Genomic DNA, 22,558 nt, shown 5'->3' on the forward strand with positions numbered 1-22,558 from the left:
AAGATACAATACATCCACTGCTTTCCCTTCATCCACAAAACCAGTAATCTCATCATAAAAGGCGATTAGATTAGTCAGGCATGACCTTCCCTTGGTGAATCCATGCTGGCTGTTCCTGATCACTTTCCTCTCATGCAAGTGCTTCAGGATTGATTCTTTGAGGACCTGCTCCATGATTTTTTCAGGGACTGAGGTGAGGCTGACTGGCCTGTAGTTCCCTGGATCCTCCTTCTTCCCTTTTTTAAAGATTGGCACTACATTAGCCTTTTTCCAGTCATCCGGGACTTCTCCCGTTCGCCACGAGTTTTCAAAGATAATGGCCAATGGCTCTGCAATCACAGCCACCAATTCCTTCAGCACTCTCGGATGCAACTCGTCCGGCCCCATGGACTTGTGCACGTCCAGCTTTTCTAAATAGTCCCTAACCACCTCTATCTCCACAGAGGGCTGGCCATCTCTTCCCCATTTTGTGATGCCCAGCGCAGCAGTCTGGGAGCTGACCTTGTTCGTGAAGACAGAGGCAAAAAGAGCATTGAGTACATTAGCTTTTTCCACATCCTCTGTCACTAGGTTGCCTCCCTCATTCAGTAAGGGGCCCACACTTTCCTTGGCTTTCTTCTTGTTGCCAACATACCTGAAGAAACCCTTCTTGTTACTCTTGACATCTCTTGCTAGCTGCAGCTCCAGGTGCGATTTGGCCCTCCTGATATCATTCCTACATGCCCGAGGAATATTTTTATACTCTTCCCTGGTCATATGTCCAACCTTCCACTTCTTGTAAGCTTCTTTTTTATGTTTAAGATCCGCTAGGATTTCACCATTAAGCCAAGCTGGTCGCCTGCCATATTTACTATTCTTTCGACTCATCGGGATGGTTTGTCCCTGTAACCTCAACAGGGGTTCCTTGAAATACAGCCAGGTCTCCTGGACTCCTTTCCCCTTCAAGTTAGTCCGCCAGGGGATCCTGGCCATCCGTTCCCTGAGGAAGTCGAAGTCTGCTTTCCTGAAGTCCAGGGTCCGTATCCTGCTGCTTACCTTTGTTCCCTGCTTCAGGATCCTGAACTCAACCAACTCATGGTCACTGCCTCCCAGATTCCCATCCACTTTTGCTTCCCCCACTAATTCTTCCCGGTTTGTGAGCAGCAGGTCAAGAAAAGCACCCCCCCCTAGTTGGCTCCTCTAGCACTTGCACCAGGAGATTGTCCCCTACGCTTTCCAAAAACTTCCTGGATTGTCTATGCACCGCTGTATTGCTCTCCCAGCAGATATCAGGAAAATTAAAGTCACCCATGAGAATCAGGGCATGCGATCTAGTAGCTTCCGTGAGCTGCCGGAAGAAAGCCTCATCTACCTCATCCCCCTGGTCTGGTGGTCTATAGCAGACTCCCACCACTACATCACTCTTGTTGCACACACTTCTAAACTTAATCCGGACACACTCAGGTTTTTCTACAGTTTCGTACCGGAGCTCTGAGCAGTCATACTGCTCCCTTACATACAGTGCTACTCCCCCACCTTTTCTGCCCTGCCTGTCCTTCCTGAACAGTTTATAACCATCCATGACAGTACTCCAGTCATGTGAGTTATCCCACCAAGTCTCTGTTATTCCAATCACGTCATAGTTCTTTGACATCACCAGGACCTCCAGTTCTCCCTGCTTGTTACCAAGGCTTTGTGCATTTGTATATAAGCACTTGAGATAACCTGTTGATCGCCCCTCATTCCCAGTATGAGGCAGGAGCCCTCTCCTCACAGACATTCCTGCCTGTGTTTCCAGGAACAGAGCTTCTGTTCTATGCATTTCCTCAGTTTCTCTGGTACACAAGGTCCTTCTAAAAATCAAGCGAGGCAAGGCAAGAGCTATTCTTATAGTCATAGTGCAGTCATGCCAAGACTGGTTCGGCATGCTGTTAGACTTATCCATAGCGCTACTACTTCCACTCCGCCTAGACCTGACCCTGGCTACGCGGCTGTAAGACAATGGCTGTTTACTCCACCTGAACCTCGTGTCCCTTTACCTGACTGTATGGAAGCTCCATGACTGAACCTGGAGGAGCAAACCTGTTTGGAACAAGTTTGACAGGTCTTGCTGGATAGTAGGGAGCTGTCCACTAGAGCAACCTACCTCGCTAAGTGGAAGCACTTTTTTGATATGGTTGTCCCGACGAGGCCTTTCTGACTGTCTTCTCTTCAATCCATTTTGGACTGCTTGCTCCACCTTAAACAAGGAGGTCTGGCATTCACATCTGTCACACCTAGCAGCAGTCTCAGCCTTCCATCTGTCAGTGGGGGGGAAGGTCATTTTTCTTTCACAAGATGACAATCCACTTTAAGGGGTTAGAGAGACTTTACTGTCAGGTTTGTGAACTGATTCCCATGTGGGATTTGAACTTGGTCCTTTTGAGCGGCTAGTATCATGTCCTCTGCTGTTTCTCTCCTGGAAGGTCACCTTCCTGATAGCGATGACCTCAGCCAGAAAGGTCTCTGAAATCAGGGCCCTTATGTCAGAACCACTGTACGTGGTGGTCTTGAAGGGCAAGGTTCAACTGTCCCGTCCCCCCCCCCCCCATATGGCCCTCCTGCCAAAGGTGGTCTCGCAGTTCCAAGGCAACCAAGCCATTTTCCTGCCAGTCGTCTTCCCAAAGCTGCACAAGAATTCAGAAGAGCGACAACTTCACTCATGGGATGTTAGTCGTGCCCTTGCTTTCTACATCGAGAGGGCTAAATTGTTTTGCAGATCCATACAACTCTTTGTGGCAATAGCAGAGAGGATGAAAGGACAACCAGTTTCAGTCAAGAGAATCTCATCCTGGATAATCTCCTGCATTTGGGTACACTATGAGCAGGCGAATGTTCCGCCGCCTGCCATCTTGACCATTCATTCCACAAGAGCTCAGGCTTCTTCAGCAGCGTTTCTGGCCCATGTTCCAATCCAAGACGTCTTCAGTGCTGCAATCTGGTCATCAGTGCATACTTTCTCATCCCCCTACGCCATCACCCAGCAGGCTTGAGATGACGCCAGGTTTGGGAGAGCAGTGTTGAAGTACGCATGTCCGTGAACTCAGAGCCGACCTTCTTGGGTACTGCTTGTGAGTCACCTAATGTGGAATGGACATGAGAAAGCACTCGAAGAAAAAATGGTTACTGACCTTTTGTTCTTAGATATGCATTGCTCATGTCCATTCCCCAACCCACGCTTTTACCCCTCTGGTCACTGAGGGAAAAATCTCCGGCAGTGGTGCACACAATGTGCACACACCTAATGTGGAATGGACAAGAGCACCATATCTCAAAGAACAGCAGTTATGGAAGGTCAATAACCGGATTTTGTGTAGATGGCAAGCTTTTCAGGGACAGGACTTGTGTATATAGTAATCCTAATTAATAACTCATTTCTCAAGTTGATGTTCAGTGTGCTGAAAAGTGTATTTTTTTAATTTTCGCTTTTCCTGAGAGGTTGGTGTAAAAGTGGTGGGGCTGGGTTAGATGTGCTGGGTAGTCTGGTTTTTCTGTAGATAAGATGACCTCCATTTGTTATGGTTTAATTTATGTCTGTCAGGTTCATGCACATACTGCAAGGATGCTAGAAGCAATCCATATGTATAAAAATAGAATAAATGAACTTTTATCTCATATTTGCTCAGGTACATGGTGGTTGGTGGAATAAGATGGCAACACCAGGTGAATTCTAGGACCCTTTCTGCTATAAATTTACAGACGGAAAAACAAGTATTTTAGCTGCCAAAAGAGGATAGGCAGCCTTCAGCGAATAGTATTGTCAGTCTAATGTGAGACTGCCAGATTTCTTGTTTTCTTAGTCTGATGCAGCCGTGTGTTGCAGCAACAACTGTTGTGTAATTAAATAACTTTGGACTCACTACATTAATCCCTTTCTCTCAAGGCTATAATGACTTTTTGTTTTGTAACATAGCTTATATGATGCTGTGAACACAGCAATAATACGGTAAAATATGTTTTTACTGTATTCAAAGTATGTTTTTCATTGTATTCAAACACACTTTTTACATGAAAGAATAAACTTAGAGTAATGGTCAGGAGGGAGCTGGAGTGAGGGGAGGTGGATGAGCAAAGTATCATAGCACAGGCTGTGTCTACACTACAAAATTAGGTCGAATTTATAGAGGTTGATCTTTTTAGAAATTGATTTTATACAGTCGATTGTGTGTCCCCACTTAAGACCATTTAAGTCGGCGGAGTGCTTCCACAGTACCGAGGCTAGCGTCGACTTCTGGAGCATTGCACTGTGGGTAGCTATCCCACAGTTCCTGCCGTCTCCGCTGCCCATTGGAATTCTGTGTTGAGGTCCCAATGCCTGATGGGGCAAAAAAACATTGTCATGGGTGGTTCTGGGTACGTGTCGTCAGGCCCCCCCCACCCCCCCTCCCCAGTTAAAGCAATGGCAGACAATTGTTTTGTGCCTTCTTTCCTGGCTTACCCGTGCAGATGCCATACTATGGCGAGCATGGAGCCTGCTCAGCTCACTGTCACCGTACATCTCCTGGGTGTTGGCAGACCCAGGACTGCATTGCTACACAGCAGCAGCAGCTCATTGCCTTGTGGCAGCGGATGGTGCATTACGACTGGTAGCCATCCTCGTCGTCTCCTGGGTGCTCTTGGCTGGCCTCGGTGAGGGCGGTTGGGGTGCCTGGGCAGACATGGGTGCTCCTGGCAGACCTCAGTGAGATCTGTCAGGGGCGCCTGGACATAAATGGGAGTGACTCAGGTCATTCTCCAAGTTTTGTCTAATGGAGATTCAGTCCTGCCTGGAATATTGGCAGAGGGATAGCTCAGTGGTTTGAGCATTGGCCTTCTAAACTCAGGGTTGTGAGTTCAATCCTTGAGTGGACCATTCTGCTTCAGGCTGCTCTCCCGGCCAGCAGCACTGCAAGCACCCAGGAGACGATGACAGCTAGCAGTTGTACTGCACTGTCTGCTGGCAAGCACCCAGGAGACGACGATGGTGGTAATGGGGCAGGTTCATGCCGTGGAACGCCGATTCTGGGCCCGGGAAAGAAGCACAGACTGATGGGACCGCATAGTGTTGCAGGTGTGGGACAATTCCCAATGGCTGCGAAACTTTCGCATCCATAAGGGAACTTTCAGGGAACTTTGACTTGCTTTCCCCTGCCCTGAAGTGCCAGAATACCAAGATGAGAGCAGCCCACACAGTTCACAAGTGAGTGCTGATAGCCCTGTGGAAGCTTGCAATGCCAGACAGCTACCCGTTAGTTGGGAATCAATTTGGAGTGGGCAAACCTTCTGTGGGGGCTGCTGTGATCCAAGTAGCTAACGCAATCACTGAGCTGCTGCTGCCAAGGGTAGTGACTCTGGGAAATGTGCAGGTCATAGTGGATGGCTTTGCTGCAGTGGGATTCCCTAACTAGTGGGGCGATAGATGGAACCCATATCCCTATCTTGGCACCGGAGCACCAAGGCAGCGAATACGTAAACCGCAAGGGGTACTTTTCAATGGTGCTTCAAGCATTGGTGGATCACAAGGGACGTTTCACCAACATCAACGTGGGATGGCCGGGAAAGGTACATGACGCTCACATCTTCAGGAACTCTGGTCTGTTTCAACAGCTGCAGCAAGGACTTTCTTCCCAGACCAGAAAATAACTGTTGGGGATGTTGAAATGCCTGCAGTTATCCTTACTACTGAAGTGAGCTGTAGCTCACGAAAACTTATGCTTAAACAAATTTGTTAGTCTCTAAGGTGCCACAAGTACTCCTTTCCTTACCACAGTGTAACTCTTCCCCCCAGAAATAAGTAACAAATGCATTCTTAGTGCTTAGTTATCCTTGGGGACCCACCCTACCCTTTAATGCCATGGCTCATGAAGCTGTACACAGGCAGCCTGGACAGCAGTCAGGAGCTGTTCAACTACAGGCTGAGCAAGTGCAGAATGGTGGTAGAATGTGCATTTGGACGTTTAAAAGCGCGCTGGCGCAGTTTACTGACTAGGTTAGACCTCAGCAAAACCAGTATTCCCACTGTTATTACTGCTTGCTGTGTGCTCCACAATATCTGTGAGAGTAAGGGGGAGACGTTTATGGTGGGGTGGGAGGTTGAGGCAAATCGCCTGGCTGCTGATTACGCGCAGCCAGACACCAGGGCGGTTAGAGTACAGGAGGGTGCGGTGCGCATCAGAGAAGCTTTGAAAACCAGTTTCATGACTGGCCAGGCTACGGTGTGAAAGTTCTTTGTTTCTCCTTGATGAAAACCTTCTTCCCTGTAAGCTAACCACCCTCTCCTTCCCCCTTGAATCACCACTTGCAGAGGCAGTAAAGTCATTGTTGCTTCAAATTCATGCATTCTTTATTTATTTATTCACACAAATATGGGGATAACTGCTAAGGTAGCCCAGGAGGGATGGGTCAGGAGGGAAGGACAAGGCCACGCTGCACTTCAAAACTTATTGAATGCCAGCTTTCTGTTGCTTGGGCAGTCCTCTGGGGTGGAGTGGTTGGGTGACCGGAGGCTCTCCCACCGCATTCTTGGGTGTCTGGGTGAGGCGGCTATGGAACTTGGGGAGGAGGCGGTTGGTTACAAAGGAGCTGTAGCGGCGGTCTGTGCTGATGCTGCCTTTCCTGCACTTCAACCATATGCCGGAGCATATCAGTTTGATCCTCCAGTAGCCTCAGCATTGGCTCCTGCCTTCTGTCAGCAAGCTGACGCCACCTATCATCTTCAACCTGCCACCTGTCCTTGTGTTCATATTGTGCTCTCATGGACTCTAATATTGTCTGTCTACACGCATTCTGCTGGGCTCTTTTAGTGCAGGAAGACTGCATGAGCTCAGAGAACATTTCATCACAAGTGCGTTTTTTTTTCGCCTTCTAATCTTCGCTATTCTCTGGGAAGGAGATGATGTTGTGAGTGTTGAAACATTTGCAGCTGCAGGAGGAAAAAAGGGAGAGTAGTAGTTAGACACATTTTAGAGAATAATGGGTAGACTCTTTCAGGGTGAACCTTGCTGTTTAATATTATATAGCACATGTGCATTTGGTACAAGATCGCATTTTGCCTCTTATATTGAGGGTCTGCCGGTTTGGTGTGAGAGATCACACACGCAGGGCTGGTGGGCAACAGAATTGGGCTTGCAGGCAGCCATGGTAAGCCACGGTCTTTTGGCTTCTTTAACCTTCATAACGTGGCAATGGTTTCAAACAGCAGCGCCCGCATTTCCCATACCAAACAGCCGTTGGGTTGGCTATTTAAAATGGGTTGGCAATTTAAAAGGAGGGGCCAACTAATGGTTTCTCCGCTTGCTTGCTGTGCACTATCTTCAGCCGCCGCCTCCTCCTCATCTTCCTCGTCCCCAAAATGCGCATCCCTGTTGCGTGATAATCCATTGACGGAGTGAAAGCACGGGTGGGGTAGTGGTGGCTGCACTCCCTAGAATGGCATGCAGCTCATCACAGAAGTGGCATGTCTGGGGCTCTGACCCTGAGTGGCTGTTTGCCTCTTTTTTTTGGTAGGCTTGCCTGAGCTCAAGTTTCACATGGCACTGCTGCGGGTCCCTGTTATAGCCTCTGTCCTTCATGTTCTTGGAGATTTTTTTCAAATGCTTGGGCATTTCGTCTTTTGGAACGGAGTTCTGATAGCACAAATTCGTCTCCCCATACAGCGATCAGATCCAGTACCTCCCATTCGGTCCATGCTGGAGCTCTTTTGCGATTCTGAGACTGTGTGGTCACCTGTGCTGATGAGATCTGCACTCACCCGCAGGTCACTATGCTGGCCAAACAGGAAATAAGATTCAAAAGTTCGCAGGCCTTTTCCTGTCTACCTGGCCAGTGCATCTGAGTTGAGAGCGCTGTCCAGAGCGGTCACAATCAAGCACTCTGGGATAGCTTCCAGAGGCCAATAACGTCGAATTGCGACCACACTACCCCAATTTCAACCCGGCAAGGTCGATTTCAGCGCTAATCCCCTCGTCGGGAGAGGAGTACAGAAATCTGTTTTAAGAGCCCTTTAAGTTGAAGTAAATGGCTTCGTCATGTGGACGGGTGCAGGGTTAAATTGATTGAACGCTGCTAAACTCGACTTAAACTCGTAGTGTAGACCAGGGCAGTCTCCTTCAGCCAAGATGAGGAGCCAGATGCTGCCATGTCTATAAATCAGGAGTGGATTCCTTCACTGCTGTTGCTGAAGCACGTGCACATTTTGGCCCTTTGCTCCTGAAGGGAGAATGATCCCTCTCGTCCACCTAAAACAGAACTGCTGTTGGAAAAATAAGAGTTACTTCCTGGCCCTAAAATAGGGATGAAACAACCTTGTGTTTTCCCAGCTTCTGCTAACTACTCAAACTATTTCAGGTTTTACTAAAATATCTCAAGTTTGTTGGCTTTTTTTTTCTAATGGTGATTCAGTTTCAAAACCAAAGATACCTTTCTGTGATGCTGGCACTGTATGAGGGGAATAGATGATTCCCCTCTCAAAAGCTGGATTTGCACAATGGATATCCTAAATACTGGGTATGCTGTATTTATTTTTCATTAAGATTTCCTCTCCAGTCATCTCTGTTTTTGTCGCGCTCTTTGTATTTGATGTTCATTCAACCTGCCCCATTTTCCACCCTATTTTTCATTGAATTTTTTTCTCTGCTCCTTTTTTGACAGTATCACTTAAGCAAAATACAAACCCAACTTTTGAACATTGAGTGCCTTCAGAGTCTGGCAAAATGAGTTTAACCATCTTTTCTATAGACTTTAATGAAGAACTTATAACCAATCACTAATTTTGGCTATTGCAAGGCTCTAGAACTGCAGTTGCTAAAGAATAGGATTATATGCAATAGCCGCAAGAAAATTATCTTATGATAAAAGTGGAAAAAATACATGTCGCATAGCAAGTTTTAAAATCCTATATGTCCAGAATATTGGTGGTGTTTTTCAAGCATTTCTGAGACATTATGGCTCTTATGTAACACTGTCAGATTTAGTAAGACGTACTGCGATGTTGCATAGGCGCTGACTTTTTAAAATTTTTTCCTGGGGGTGCTCTGCTCCACCCCTTCCCCTGAGGCCCTGCCCTTGCACAGCCTCTTCCCACCCCTGCTCCGCCATCACTCCGCCTCTTCTTGCCTCTGCTCCAAACCCTCCCCCGAGACCCCCACTGCTCGTTTTTCTCTGCATGCCCTCAAGCACTGCCTCCAGCCACCCAACAGCTGATCGGCTGCCCCCAGCCGCCCAACAGCCGATGCTGGTGGTGCTGAGCACCCACATTTTTTTTCTGTGGGTGCTTGAGCCCAGAGCACCCACAAAGTCAGCAATTAGGTGTGTGACTTACTAAATTAGTGTTGGTTGCACATGTTAAAGTTGCCTTGGGGTAGCTTTACTAAAGGGGGATCCCTGCTTTCAAAGATATGAAAAAGTAGAAGACCATACTATACATTTCAATTGTTTGTCTGGCTCATTTCCTCTACGTGACCCTCCCCCAGTAAATGGCAAATCTTGAGAAATGAATGAATACCAAAATAGAAAATATAGTTTGAATTAGAAATCTAATGTTGTAGCACTTCAGTTTTGTCTGTGCTGGCTAGTGGAAACATAATTTCTGTTTTTAAATGTAAATAAATTTGCAAATAAATTCAGTCTTTAGCAAATATGTTTATGCTTAAGGAATATAAAATTCTAAATCATGTGAAATGAGTGGGTTTATTTCCTATAGAGCTCTCTGGAAAGAGCTGGAAGTATTTTTTTTTTCCCCCCTCTGATTATTTTTGTGATTCATTAAACTTTTTTCCATTTGTCAGGATAAAAATACATTACAATAATATGACTGCTTTGCCCCTCTTGTTTATATTATGAAATACAAAGACGCTAAAGATGATACTCTGCCAGTTTCTTTTTCAACAACTACTCTGTTGCTGTTATAGAAAATCCCCCTTCTCCCCCCCAAAAACAAAAAAACAAAAAAAAAAAACTCCACCAGTAAACTACCATGGATAGAGCAGTTGGAGGCCTTTAATTGGTTTTGGCTTTCTCTTGCAGTTTGATCTTTGACTCATATGTAAATGATCTGCTGGGAAGAACAAACATTAAAAATACTTAGTCAGTTGTGTACTGCATGTAGTTAGGAAAGTATGAAACTACTGTCTGCACCTACTCTCAAGTCTTAATGTACCATGTAAGGTTGCAAGTCAGTTGAGCTAACATCAGCAGTATTGTCCAGGCCTTAAGAGAAAGTCATGATTTCAGTCAATGTGAATTGAAGCAGGAGCTGCATAATGAGAGAGCACTTGGATCATTCACGCAAGGCTACAAAGAAAGCAACTAATGGATCACGTTTCTTTTTACAAAACAATTGCAATGTCAAACAACTTTGCGAACCTAGAGGAGAATGTGATGACTGCATGGCACTCTTGGTTGGGCAGAAAGAATCCAGGAAATCTACCTTTTTTCCTCAGACGACAAATCACAGAAATCATTAAGGACAGTAAGATGCAAATCTTTAGCAGGTTTCATTATGTTTGGGAGTTGGTAAGTTTGAGCGAAATTAAAACATTTATTAACTTAATTACATTTTGTAAGAAGAACGTTAACTCAGCAAATTTTAGCCCTTTTGAAAAGGTTACAGTATGGAAAAAGAAACCCTGAAAATACTTTGTAAAACACTTATATTTTAAAATGTTTGTATGTTATATATGAATTCTTACATTATACTAAAATGGTACTATAATATTTATATTGAGTGTGCATTTTTATATGAAATCTTTTTAATATTTAGCATCTTCTGAATTGGGGACCAGGTATCAGAGTATTAAGGTTTATGAAGTGTTGAGGACTAAAGAAAAGTATGCATGTCTGAATTCTGGGTTTTATGAGCATCGGGTTATAACTGCTTTGTTTGTGTTTTTTAACATATACGCCCATACAATAGCTCGTTACTGCTAAAATTCAAAGAGTAGTTTTCACTTTTATAGTGAGTGCCTACTATCAGATTCTGAATTATTAACCAATATTCTGATCATGATATAGTTACCTATTAAAATAAATTTGGAATAGCTGAGAATATTCTGTGTGTAAGCTCTTCGGCCATTTTATTGAATAATGTACTGTCCTGGGCCCAGGCACCTGCTGTCTTTATTGCCTGCATCCATTCATAAAAGGCCTAAATTAACAGTTGTAACCGTGCCCTTCTGGGTTACCACTTTCTTCCAATCACAGGGGCAGAGCAATGTTCCCTTTGGGATCTTTTTAGAATCCTATTAGTAGGGTATGAGGCTCATCAGTGGGAGCAGATTATGCTGTCTTTGCTGCTGCCTCCTTTTCCTTCTACCCTAGGTCTGGTCATGACACAGTTTTTGTGTCCATTCAACTATTTCAGTTAAGGGCAAGAACCCACCCCACCCCCGTGCACGCGCACACAGACACACACACACCAAAATAGCTAAATCAGTACAACCCGTAGTGAGGACACAGGTATACCAGCATAAAGATGCCTTATGGAAGTAAAGCTTCTTCCTCCACATTTCCATGAATAAGCTATGCTTCAACAAGCATCTTTATACCGATATAACTGTCTCCATACTAGAAGGTTGTATTGCTCTAACGACACTCATATCTGATATAGTTATAAGCAATACAGAAAGTGTTGGTAGATGAGCCCCTATGGAGCAAAGCTCAAATCAGAGAATTAAATGGGCGTCCCTCATTAATTTAGCTACTGCTAAAAATTAGTATAGTCTGGCCACCTTGCTCTTTGTGAAAAGTCTCTGTGCAAGTTTGTCATTCTCACCCTCAGCAATGAACTGCCCCCAATGTGATGAAGGACTGGTTAAACTTAGGGTTTGTCTACATAGCCCTGCTCTGTAGGGTAGATTCAAATCCCAGCTTGCCATGAGCTAAATGTTATAGTAGAAAAGCCCTCAATTTATTTCAATTAGTTTACAACGTGAATTAAGATAATACTGAATTCAGGTCACTTTAAATCTGAATAAGCATGACCACGCAGTGGTTTCATGCAGTTTAAACTACTCTGAAAGTGAATTCAGTTTGTTTCCTGAGTTTGCCCATGTAACCAAGTTCTAAATGTATTTCTTGTCCTTTGGGCCATGACCTAAGGTTTCACAGTGTATATATGTATATAATGTCACTCTGTGTGCATGTAAATCCATGGCAGACTTCAGCCTGTTACATGCAATGAAGATCTAGAATTTCTTAGGAAGATTTGAACTCTCCACCCAAGAACAGGTCTGTGCACCTCCAGGAATATGAAAACCAGCAACAATGACGATGTATTCTACTTGTAGATCAGCACCTCCTTCATAGAAGTAAATCTGTCAGCCTCCCTGAAGAATGTACTAGCTGACCCAGTCCTGAAAAAAGCCAATATAAGATGGAGACAATCTTTCTATCGTCCTGTCTCTAGCATCATTCTGCAGTAAAATCATTGAGAAAATAGTGACAGCCAAGCTCCAGCCTTGTATGATCTCTGCAGCCATGCTGGATGCTTTGCAATCAGGCCCCAGACAAGGACACAGCATAAAGCAAGGGTGGCCAGACTTATTGTTCCTCACATACAATAATCTTCAGAAATTTGAGAGCCCCAAGATGTATGCAACCTGCCCCGTGGGGCGGAGCCTATTGGGGCTTGGGACTTCATCCCTGTGGGGCAGCGCATGCCGTAGCTTTGGGCTTCCACCCTGTTGTGTGGTGCCTTGCTGGGGGGCACACCTGGCTGAAGACCTGACCCACACCATTTACCTCCCATCCCTGCAGGGCAGAAGTCCCTAGCCTCACCACCTTGATGCAGGGCAGAGGCCCCAAGCTCCCTCCCCTAGACTGGTAGCTGGAGAATGGTGGGGGAGTGCAGAGGGCTCTGCGAGCCATGCTTTAACTGTAAAAGAGCTGTATGTGGCTCATGAGCTGCGGTTTGGCCACACCTGGCATACAGCCAGCACTAATGGAGTTAAGAGAGCCTTCTTATGGCAATGGATGGAGACTACATCTCAGTGTTTCCACACTTAACCTCTCCTCTGACTTTTGACACAGCTGCCCTGTTTAGATGTGTCAGGAGACGGTGGTGTAGATATACAATGGCTTCAATCGTTTCTCTCCAACCAGATGCAGAGAGAATGGACAACTGCTTCTCTTCCTTTCCCACACCCCCTAACCCTCACTTAAGGACCTATCCTAGTCTCCCTCTTTAGTAACCATGCAAGACCATTTAGAGAGTGGTGAGGCCAATAAAAGGTTGATGAAACTCAGCTATCTTTCCTTTTCCAAAAAGTCAACTAACGTCTGCATAAGGATGCTGCAGGTCTACAAGTGACTGACTCCTGGAAGAAGAGTAGCTACCTCATATCAAAGCAAGCAAGACTCAAGGGAGGCTGGTCAGAAGAGGGGGAAAATCTTTGAAGGAGTGGTTGGGTATTGTGTTCCCTTTCAAATGAAGGTGCATTTTGTGTCATTGCAGAAATTGTTTTGGGATCGTGCTTATTATTCCAAAATCCATTGGCTGTATATTTATTGACAGCAGTGCCCATGTTTTTTTCGTTGGACCCTGTGATGTATTTATTTTATGCTCTGGATGTTCAACTTCCATTAGGTTTGTGTTTGTCGGCAAGGTTGAGGAGAAGTCCTATCAGACTTTTAGCCAGATATGGTCTTCCTTTGCTCACTGTTTTCTCCACCTCATACATTTATTGAATAATATCTGTTGATACATAGTTGTGAGTTCAGTCATGATTCCAAAGGGCAGTTTAGGATATGAATTTCACAGCCATCTACTGTATTTGGATGCCTATTTACTATTCATTTGATTGGGAATAGTGTTCATATCCCTTAGACATCTTTGAAAATCTCACCCTATTAATAAAATATCAGATGTAAAATTCAGATGTAATCAAAGCAGAGAGATAATAAAAGAAATAGGATCATGGGATGGGGGACTCTGTACAAAACACAAATATACAGTGTTGAGCGTAGGGTGACCAGACGTCCCGATAAAATCGGGACTGTCCCGATTTTTAGTTCTTTGTCCCGCCTCCCGACTGATGCATGGTCGGGACACCATTTGTCCCGATATTGCGGCTTTGGCCGTTCTGGTGGTTGGTTTGGGGTTTTTTGTTTTTTTTTTTTTTGCTTCGGCAACTCCGACCGCTTTTTTAATGTTACTTTTGTTTTTTTGTTTCCCCCGTGTGTCCCAATATTTTGTCCGTTTCATCTGGTCACCCTAGTTGAGTGTGTTGCTGTGAAATATAACGTTCCAGTAAAGACATGGTGATTACCACAATTTCTGCTTAATTGCAACTTTCTGAAAATATACTCTTAGTTCAGGTATTGTTACTCAGTCACTCTTTTGTATCTAGACAGTTGGATGCTCTGCTTTTAATGAAATTACAGAAGTTTTCATATTTCCTTTCAGTTTGATTTCAGTTTCTTGGCTTTTCTGCCACTTGCCCACTGCTGATGTGCAGTTTACTGAGCTGTAGAATGCTGCTCTTTTTCACAAGTATCTGTAAATATGGCTGGTAAAACTCCCCATGTCTTGTTATGTAATGCAATTATGACGGGTATAGATTTTGTGAAATAAAATGGACTCTAATGCCTTAATCTTCCCTGAAAATTCACCTTCTTAATGTTCGCAAAAAGAAAAGGAGTACTTGTGGCACCTTAGAGACAAATAAATTGGTCAGTCTCTAAGGTGCCACAAGTCCTCCTTTTCTTTTTGCGAATACAGACTAACCCGGCTGCTCCTCTGAAACCTTCTTAATGTTGTGTGTGGGCCTAATAGCTGCAGAATAATCACTAGGAATTGCAGGCATGATGCTATTGCCAAATATCTGCACAGTTTAAAATTAATGTTTTTGAGCTGCATTTGAAATTTTTTTTTTTTTAAATACCAGGATTTCTCCAGTGATGATACTAAGCTAGAATACAATGTAGATGCAGCCAATGGCATTGTTATGGAAGGGTATCTCTTTAAGCGAGCCAGCAATGCCTTCAAGACTTGGAACAGGTAAGACTTCAAAAACTCTCCTTGTTATGGTTTGTAACCATGCTGATTATTAGGCTAAATTCTGGGCTGATTTATAACCCTGGAAAACCCATTAATTCCACAAAGTTGCCTGAGGCATAAATTGATGCACCATTTGGCCAGTTATATTTACTGCAGTGACTGTACAGAATTCAAGGAAATTTCTTCTTTTGTTTTGTTTTCTTGCTTGTTTGCAAGCACAAGGCCTGATCTTTGCAAGTTCTCTTCTCAGAGCTTCTATTGAAATCCATAGATGCCACAGGTGCTGGCTTCTAATTTTCCCCGGAGGTGCTCAAACCCTGCTCCACCCCTGGCCCCACTTCCACTCCACCCCTCCCCCGCTGCCCCATCCCTGCTCCTCCCCCTCCCTACTAACACCTCTTGCACACTGTTCCCTGGCCTGCAGGAGGTGCTGGGAGGGAGGGGGAGGAGTTGATTGGTAGGGCTGCCGGTGGGCGGGACTGGGGGGAGAAGGAGGGGAGCTTGGCTGCCGGTGGGTGCTAAGCACCTGCTAATTTTTCTCCATTGGTGCGCCTGCTGGCTTGCTGGATTGGGCCCATGGGTTGTGACTTCACACAAACTTTGCCTTGCTCTTTGGGTGGAGCATGAAACTCGTGATTGTGTGCACAATGTCATTTGGTCACAGCGTTGCACTAGAACAAATGTTCAGTTGATTATCAGAGTCACTGTTTCACAAGCTAGAATGCCCCATCCTGTAAGTATGGCCTACATTCTTTGTTCCTAGATGCATATATTTACAATTAGTCATATTAAAATGCATATTGTTTGCTTGCTCCCAGCTTACCAAATTATCCAGATAGCTGTGTATCAGTGACCTGTCCTCTGCATTATTTACCACTCCCCTAATTTTTGTCATCTACAAACTTTATCAGTGCTGGTTTGGTCTTCCAAGTCATTAATAAAAATGTTAAATAGCATTCAACCAATAACAAATCTCTGCGGATCCCACTGGAAACACACCTGTTCGATGATGATTCTGTGTTTATAACTACATTTTAAGACTTGTCAGTTATTAAATGGGTTTAAAATTGGCTGTGGGCCATGTTAATTTTATATCTTCTAGTTTTTTAATCAAAATGTTGTGGAGTACTAAGTCAAATGCCTCCCACAAGTCTAAGTATATTACGTCAACGCTATTACCTTTAACAACCGAACTTGTAATGCCATCTTTAAAAACATCAGGTTAGTGTGACAGGATCTATTTTCCAAAAAGTCATGCTGGCTGGCATTAATTCTATTGCCCTACTTTAATTCTTGATTAATCATGTTCTATATCAGCCATGCTGTCATTTTGCCTGCTATCAATTGTCAGACAGGCAGGCTTATAATTTCTTGGGTCATTCTGTTAACTCTTTAAATATTGGCACCACATTAGCTTTCTTCTGGAACTTTCCCAGTGTTCCAAGACTTATTGATGGTCCAGCAAGCACCTCAGCGAGCTCCTTTAAAATGATTGGATGCAGGTTATCCAGTCTTCCTGATTTTAAAAATGTCTAACTTTAGCTGCTATTTAACATGTTCCTGAGCTGCTAGTGGAATGGAAAGTGTTTTATCATATGATATGATTACATCAAATGTTTTTCCCCAAATACAGAACAGAAATATTTATAGAATGCTTATGCATTTTGTGCATTATTATTGATAATTGTACCATTGGCACCTAGAAATGGACCAGTACGCTTATTAGGATTCTTTGTTCCTAATATATACTTTAACATCTCCTTTACTGTCCTTAGCACCACTGACTGGATTTTTCCTTGTGTCCCTCAGCTTTCCTTATCAGTTTTCTGTAATTCCTAACTTTGGATTTGTATTCATTATTATCAACTTCCCCTTTCTTCCATTTGTTGTAAATATATTTTTCTTTATTTTTATTTACAAGTACATTTCTAACTTTAGTTCATTGCTTTCTTAGGCATAAATGCAGTAACTTCCTATCTGTTTCTGAAGCCTAAAATGAGAGGTGATCAAATGCATTGTTTACATATAGAAACTGGACATCTCACTGAAATGTAATTAGAAATATGAAAGGTAAAGGTGACATAAGAACCAGTTTTACACACTTATTACAGTGACATCACACTTTATCACAATGAGATGCATTCTGTCAAGAAAAAAAGATAACATTTTTCTCTTGCTCTCCTATTTTCTGGTGTGTGGTTACTTCAATTCCCAAACTGGCCAGCTTCTCTCCATGTATTGTGCAATCCTCTGGGCAAAAGATTTGCTTTTGGTTTGTGTTCATATTCCTGAGATTCCAGAAATAGCCAGGAATCAGATGCTATAGTCCAGAGCGCTCTCTTATTGGCTATACAATTAACATTACTGCCAGGAGTTCAGACTGGTTTTCAGTGTGGCGCTTTTTTTTAAGATTAGTACTGATGCTGCAGTGCAATTCTTCATTTATTTTTCTCTTTTTTTTAAAAAAAAAAAGAATATTTTTTACTACAGAAGCAGAGACTTCAGTGTTAATTTAATTAAAAAGGTCTGTCTGGTGTTATGACAGTAATGCCAGTAAGTGGTGAAGATGTTAGAAACTTCTGTGGATTCTGATGGCTGAGGCTCATAGTTAAGATTTAAAGTTTACAGTGTATTAAAGGAAAACTGCATTAGAATGTCTCCAGTCACTTGACCGCATATAACACGACTATAGTGCTGTTTATTTCTTTAAAATGTCCTGTATATAAAAATGTAAAATGAAGCAGAAAGCATTTAGGAATTCTGATGCCTTTATACATCTGAAAAAGTTGAGAACTGCAAGACCCAGGGAAGCGCAGGAAACTTCCACAGTGTTTTTTTTTTTTTTTTTAAAAAAAAGATTTCTGCACACATGAAATGGGGGGAAAAACAACAAAAAGCCTTAGGAAAAAATATAGAATTTGCCTAGAAAGTGCTGTTGAAATGTACTTTCCTGAGTCTCCTTCTACAGTGCTGATCTTCTTTCTTGCTAAGTGCAGGCTGCATTTCCAGTTGAAATTATTTTAAAAAGGGTAACTGCCAGTTCCACCCAGTTTCTGTCAATTAGCACTTTGACATCTCTTCAGTATTTTAAAATAGTTCTTTGTAACTCATTTTCTAAAAATACATTGTAGTAAAAATCATGGCACGTTTTACAAAAACATTTTGATCTTAACTTTCCAAGATGTTTTACGTTAGACTGTCTTTTTAAAACTGCCATTGTGTTTCCGTAACTATCAAATGGATGCTGCCCTAATTAAATAAGTTTATATTACCTTTGATGAAGACATCATATGAAAATGTAAGAAAAAGGAAGTTGACAGCTTTTGGGATTCTTTGGGGGGAAATTATCTGTTTACAGGCAACCCCGCCCCTTTTCCCAATAAAAATACTATTGTAAGTTTTCATTGGGTGTGGAACAGATCAGTGCAGTGCTAGCTGACAAATACTGTTGATGGTGCATGTCTTGGTATATAAGATTCATAAATAAACTTGTGGATGGATTACTAGGCAAATATGGAAACTCTACACAATGTGACATTGTTGTCATGTAACTTTATCAATCAAGACAAAACAATTGGGTGATATTCTCTGAACATTATTTGTGATATTGAGTGTTCTTCCCTTTATTTTCATTTTGTGTAATTGTATGCTCTGCAAGTGTGTGTGTGTTTGAGGGGGATGAGGGTGGTACCCAGTGCTCCTTCTTTTTAAAGTATTAGGAGCTAAACATTTTGAAATCTTGTATACTACTTACTGTGGGTATTCATATACGTGATGATGGACTTCAGTGGCGATGGGAGCTGAAATGTAGTAATTGGACAATGGAAAGCTTGCAAAGAGGGGTGTGCAGATTTCTGCTGGAGTTATCGATATATGTACTAAAAGATACACACACATGTCACCTCAGTGGTTCAGGAAGTGAAACCACACTCTGTTCTTAGTGTGATGCACTCTATGGAAAATTACTTGGGTTCCTGGAAATTCAGTATTTTACAAAAATTCCTTCACTCTATCAGTGGTGTGAATGTGGTGGGTGGAAACAAACCCCTTAGGAAATACAGTAGTACTCTCTGTGTATTCTGTGCAGTTTGTCAGGTTGTGGGCACTGTAAGCCTTATCTTTGATTTGTGCTGGGTTTTCATATCATGCTAATTCTTCATTTATTTTGCTCATTTTGCATTTTCATTCCTGTCCCTCCTTTCCCTTATGTTTTAATCCTACCCAATTTTTTCACACGACAGGAAAAAGCCAGATCACATCAGGTACCAACCAGCTTTTTATACTTTCCCAATGTTCTTTGGCACGTAAAAGCTCATCATTAACCCTGCATTTCATTTTGATTACTTGCAATGGATATAAAGTGTCTGTTTATGAAAACAGAAGGATTTTGCATGGATTGACAGCACATGTGCTGTTCAACACCTTTTAAGTTGATAAGAAGGTTTGATGCATTTATAGTCAGAGGAGCTTAAAACACCCCTGCTTCCCCAACTTAGTCTCCACTGTCAGACTTTTCCAGAATATACGTTAAAAGTGCTGTCTTGCTCCCATTTAAAAGTCAATGGGCATTTTGCTACTGACTTCAGTGGGAGCAGGATTGGGTCTTCAAGTGTTTCTCTTTTGATCATTCTATTTAATTCTCTGAGCCTAGATGATTCGGTCAGCTGCATGCCTGTCAAACAATAAACAAAATGACTCCCTCTTGAAAGTTGTTAAAGCTGATTTAAGTTTTATGTAAAGACACGAATGTCATTTTTAAAATTTTCTTTTCTCATTGCTCTTTTTTCTCTCTCGTATTTTCAGACAGCTTAAGAACTACTCTCCACTGATTTTTGTTCTTTTCTAACTGACAAGTGTTGATTTTATTTTTCCTTTCTTTTGGATAAAGAAGTGAAATTAGCCGTTTTATTTAACGGCAACTTTGAATGATATAGAAGAATTTAATGTCAAAATATCTGCCTTGTGGAGCAGCATCGTTTTAGTTATGTGCTACTAGCGAGCCAGCAGGAACAAAACTAATTTTTTTTAGGCCCCCACAAACTGTCTCTTCCCCCCGTGTTTTGAGGTAATAGAGTGATGTATTTAAAACACATGGTTGATAAAGCTCAGCACTTACAACACAGCTAGTCTCCAAATCATTTACAGTCAATCCCAGGAACGCACTAGGGACGTTGCATCCAAATAATGTAGGAACAGAGGCACAAGGTGCGAGTCTGATTTGTCTTTGGACCATGCCCTTCTGTGTGGATTAGAAACCAGAGAACTTCCCTCATCGGATCTAACCCTTTTAAGATAGACTAAAATTTGGGCCAAAAAAAATCTCGATTATCTTTAATAATGAAATCACTGTGGTGCTACTAGTGACCTTAATGCACTGTATTTTGTAGTTGTCACTTTTCAAAAAATGCTATAATGCTAATGCGCAGTCACTCACCCATTTGGCATAGACCTGTGGCTAAAGTAAAGCCAGAAACTAACAGGTATTCATTATGGCATATACTGTACCAAATAAAGGGTTACATTTTCAGTGAAATTTTTTCCCCATCTCTAAAAATTTAAATCATTGGGCTTCTTTACCTTGACTTTTTGTAAAAGGTAGATAGAGCAGTGTGAAAACCTCCAAGAGAAGACTTCAGAAGTGTTGTCATACTGTACATTTATACTGTCAGATATACCATGGTTGCCAGATTGGAGTTTATTCACTGTGGAGATTCACTAAATGTTAACTGTACAAGTGGAGTGTGTTGCATTCATAAAACTCACCACACTTAACAGTGATTATTAGAGATTTGCTCCATTGCATGTTATCTCTTGTGGCAGGGCTGCACTTTGCTTTGTAGGGGTTGCTTTTCATGTATCTAACTGGTTGTCTGTACAAAAGCAAAGAATAAGTGGGAGTTTATCTTCCTTTTTCAGCCTGCTTTGTAGCTGAATTATCCATTTCTTTACTTAAAAATCTACATAATGATTGGGTTACATCCTCGATTAATACATTCCTTTTAGATGGTAAAGGTGATACCTTTTTAAATTTCAGTGACTGAAATATACTGTAGTTAATAACTTGAAAAAATCCTTTCCATATTTCATCTAAGTATTTCAGTCATTTAGAATTAACCTTTATAATTTTCTAAATGGAGATCTTGCTTTTTGAAACTAAATATATTCCTACAACATTTGGAAATATAATTGTTAAAAGGTAGAAATCTCAGCTTTCTACAGGCTAAGTACTAACTGTTTTACAATAACAAATTCCTGGCATGAGTCTAATTCTTTTTATACCTTATTTCCTGCTTTGTTCTTCCTTAAGTATTTTTTGTGTTTGTGGTGGTTGAATGAATAGGGGTGTTTTGTTACTATTTGTAGTGAAGTAGAGTTCAGTATTAAACAATTTCATGGATATGTGACTAAATGTTTTGATGGGTACTTTACATAACATTGTTCTTCGTCTTAACAGGCAGCCAAAAATAAGTGACATACTGTATGAGTGTGTTTGTGATAGCCACTTTGATAAAGGTTTATTTTAATACAAGCCTGTGTTTTATATCTTATATTAAACAAATATGCCCAACTTTGACTGTAGTGCTGAATTGCTTTTGTTTTGTTTTTTAGTTTTTTCTGTACTCTTTAGCCAGTTACAGTGATTCCAATTTTGTGTTGCATCCCAAGGAAATAGAGTGGCAGTTAATCAGTTATATTTGTCATGTTTCGTGTATGGTAGCCTGATGATGAATCAGATGTTCTGGACCAGGGTCCTATATGCAGAGTCTTTTCCAGAGTAGTAGCAGTATTTCCAACCCCAAGCATTCAAAAACCATGAGTCAGGGCCCCAAAAATAAGATTGGCAATTTTGGGAGTCTTTTTATTTGCCTTCTGGTATTTGAGCCTGCAGGGTGAATTTGCTTCATGTTTTCAAGCTTATCTCTCCAAAAGCAGGGGCTAGGAACTAGCTTAAAAAAAAAAAAAAAAAAAAAAAAAGGTTGATTCTCATGCAGTCTCTTAGAATCATAGAATATCAGGGTTGGAAGGGACCTCAGGAGGTCATCTAGTCCCACCCCCTGCTCAAAGCAGGACCAATCCCCAATTTTTGCCCCAGATCCCTAAATGGCCCCCTCAAGGATTGAACTCACAACCCTGGGTTTAGAAGGCCAATACTCAAACTATTGAGCTATCCCTCCCCCTCGATTCTAGCATCTAGGGCTTTAAGAAACACCAAATACTAGAAAACTTGCAATAAATCGCAAGAGGTGGCACACTGCAATAGTTTCAGCAACTTCATAAGTTATTTCTAAAACCTCTCTCTCTCAAAAAATATTTGAGTGAGGAATTCATATATTCTAAGGCTGGAAGTGACTGCGGTTATCACCTAGTCCAACCTCCTGCATAACAGTTCATGGAACTTCCCCGAAATAATTCCCTGTTTGAACTAAAGCAGTTATTAAAATCACATCAAAACTTGATTTTAAATTTGCCAATAATGGAAAGTCCATCACAACCCTTGGTATATTGTTCAGTGCTTAATTACCTCACTGCCTTGATTTCAGTCTGAATGTCTAACCTCTCAGCTTC

The 22,558-nt window shown here is 42.2% G+C and overlaps 1 protein-coding gene across 4 annotated transcripts in view; it reads left to right on the plus strand.

Annotated features, from left to right (window-relative positions):
* ACAP2 (ArfGAP with coiled-coil, ankyrin repeat and PH domains 2) overlaps positions 1–22,558 on the plus strand; it is a 121,108-nt gene that overhangs the window by 57,851 nt on the left and 40,699 nt on the right. For 3 of the 4 annotated variants that reach the window (XM_073358980.2, XM_073358983.2, XM_073358984.1), the window contains 2 exons: positions 14,880–14,992; positions 19,234–19,254. In XM_073358980.2, the coding sequence (XP_073215081.1) occupies positions 14,880–14,992; positions 19,234–19,254 (134 nt within the window). The remainder of the gene's footprint in view (positions 1–14,879; positions 14,993–19,233; positions 19,255–22,558) is intronic. The other variant, XM_073358981.1, reaches the window with a different exon arrangement.

This window comes from Lepidochelys kempii, chromosome 9, assembly GCF_965140285.1.
Source record: "Lepidochelys kempii isolate rLepKem1 chromosome 9, rLepKem1.hap1, whole genome shotgun sequence".
Lineage (NCBI taxonomy): Eukaryota > Metazoa > Chordata > Testudines > Cheloniidae > Lepidochelys > Lepidochelys kempii.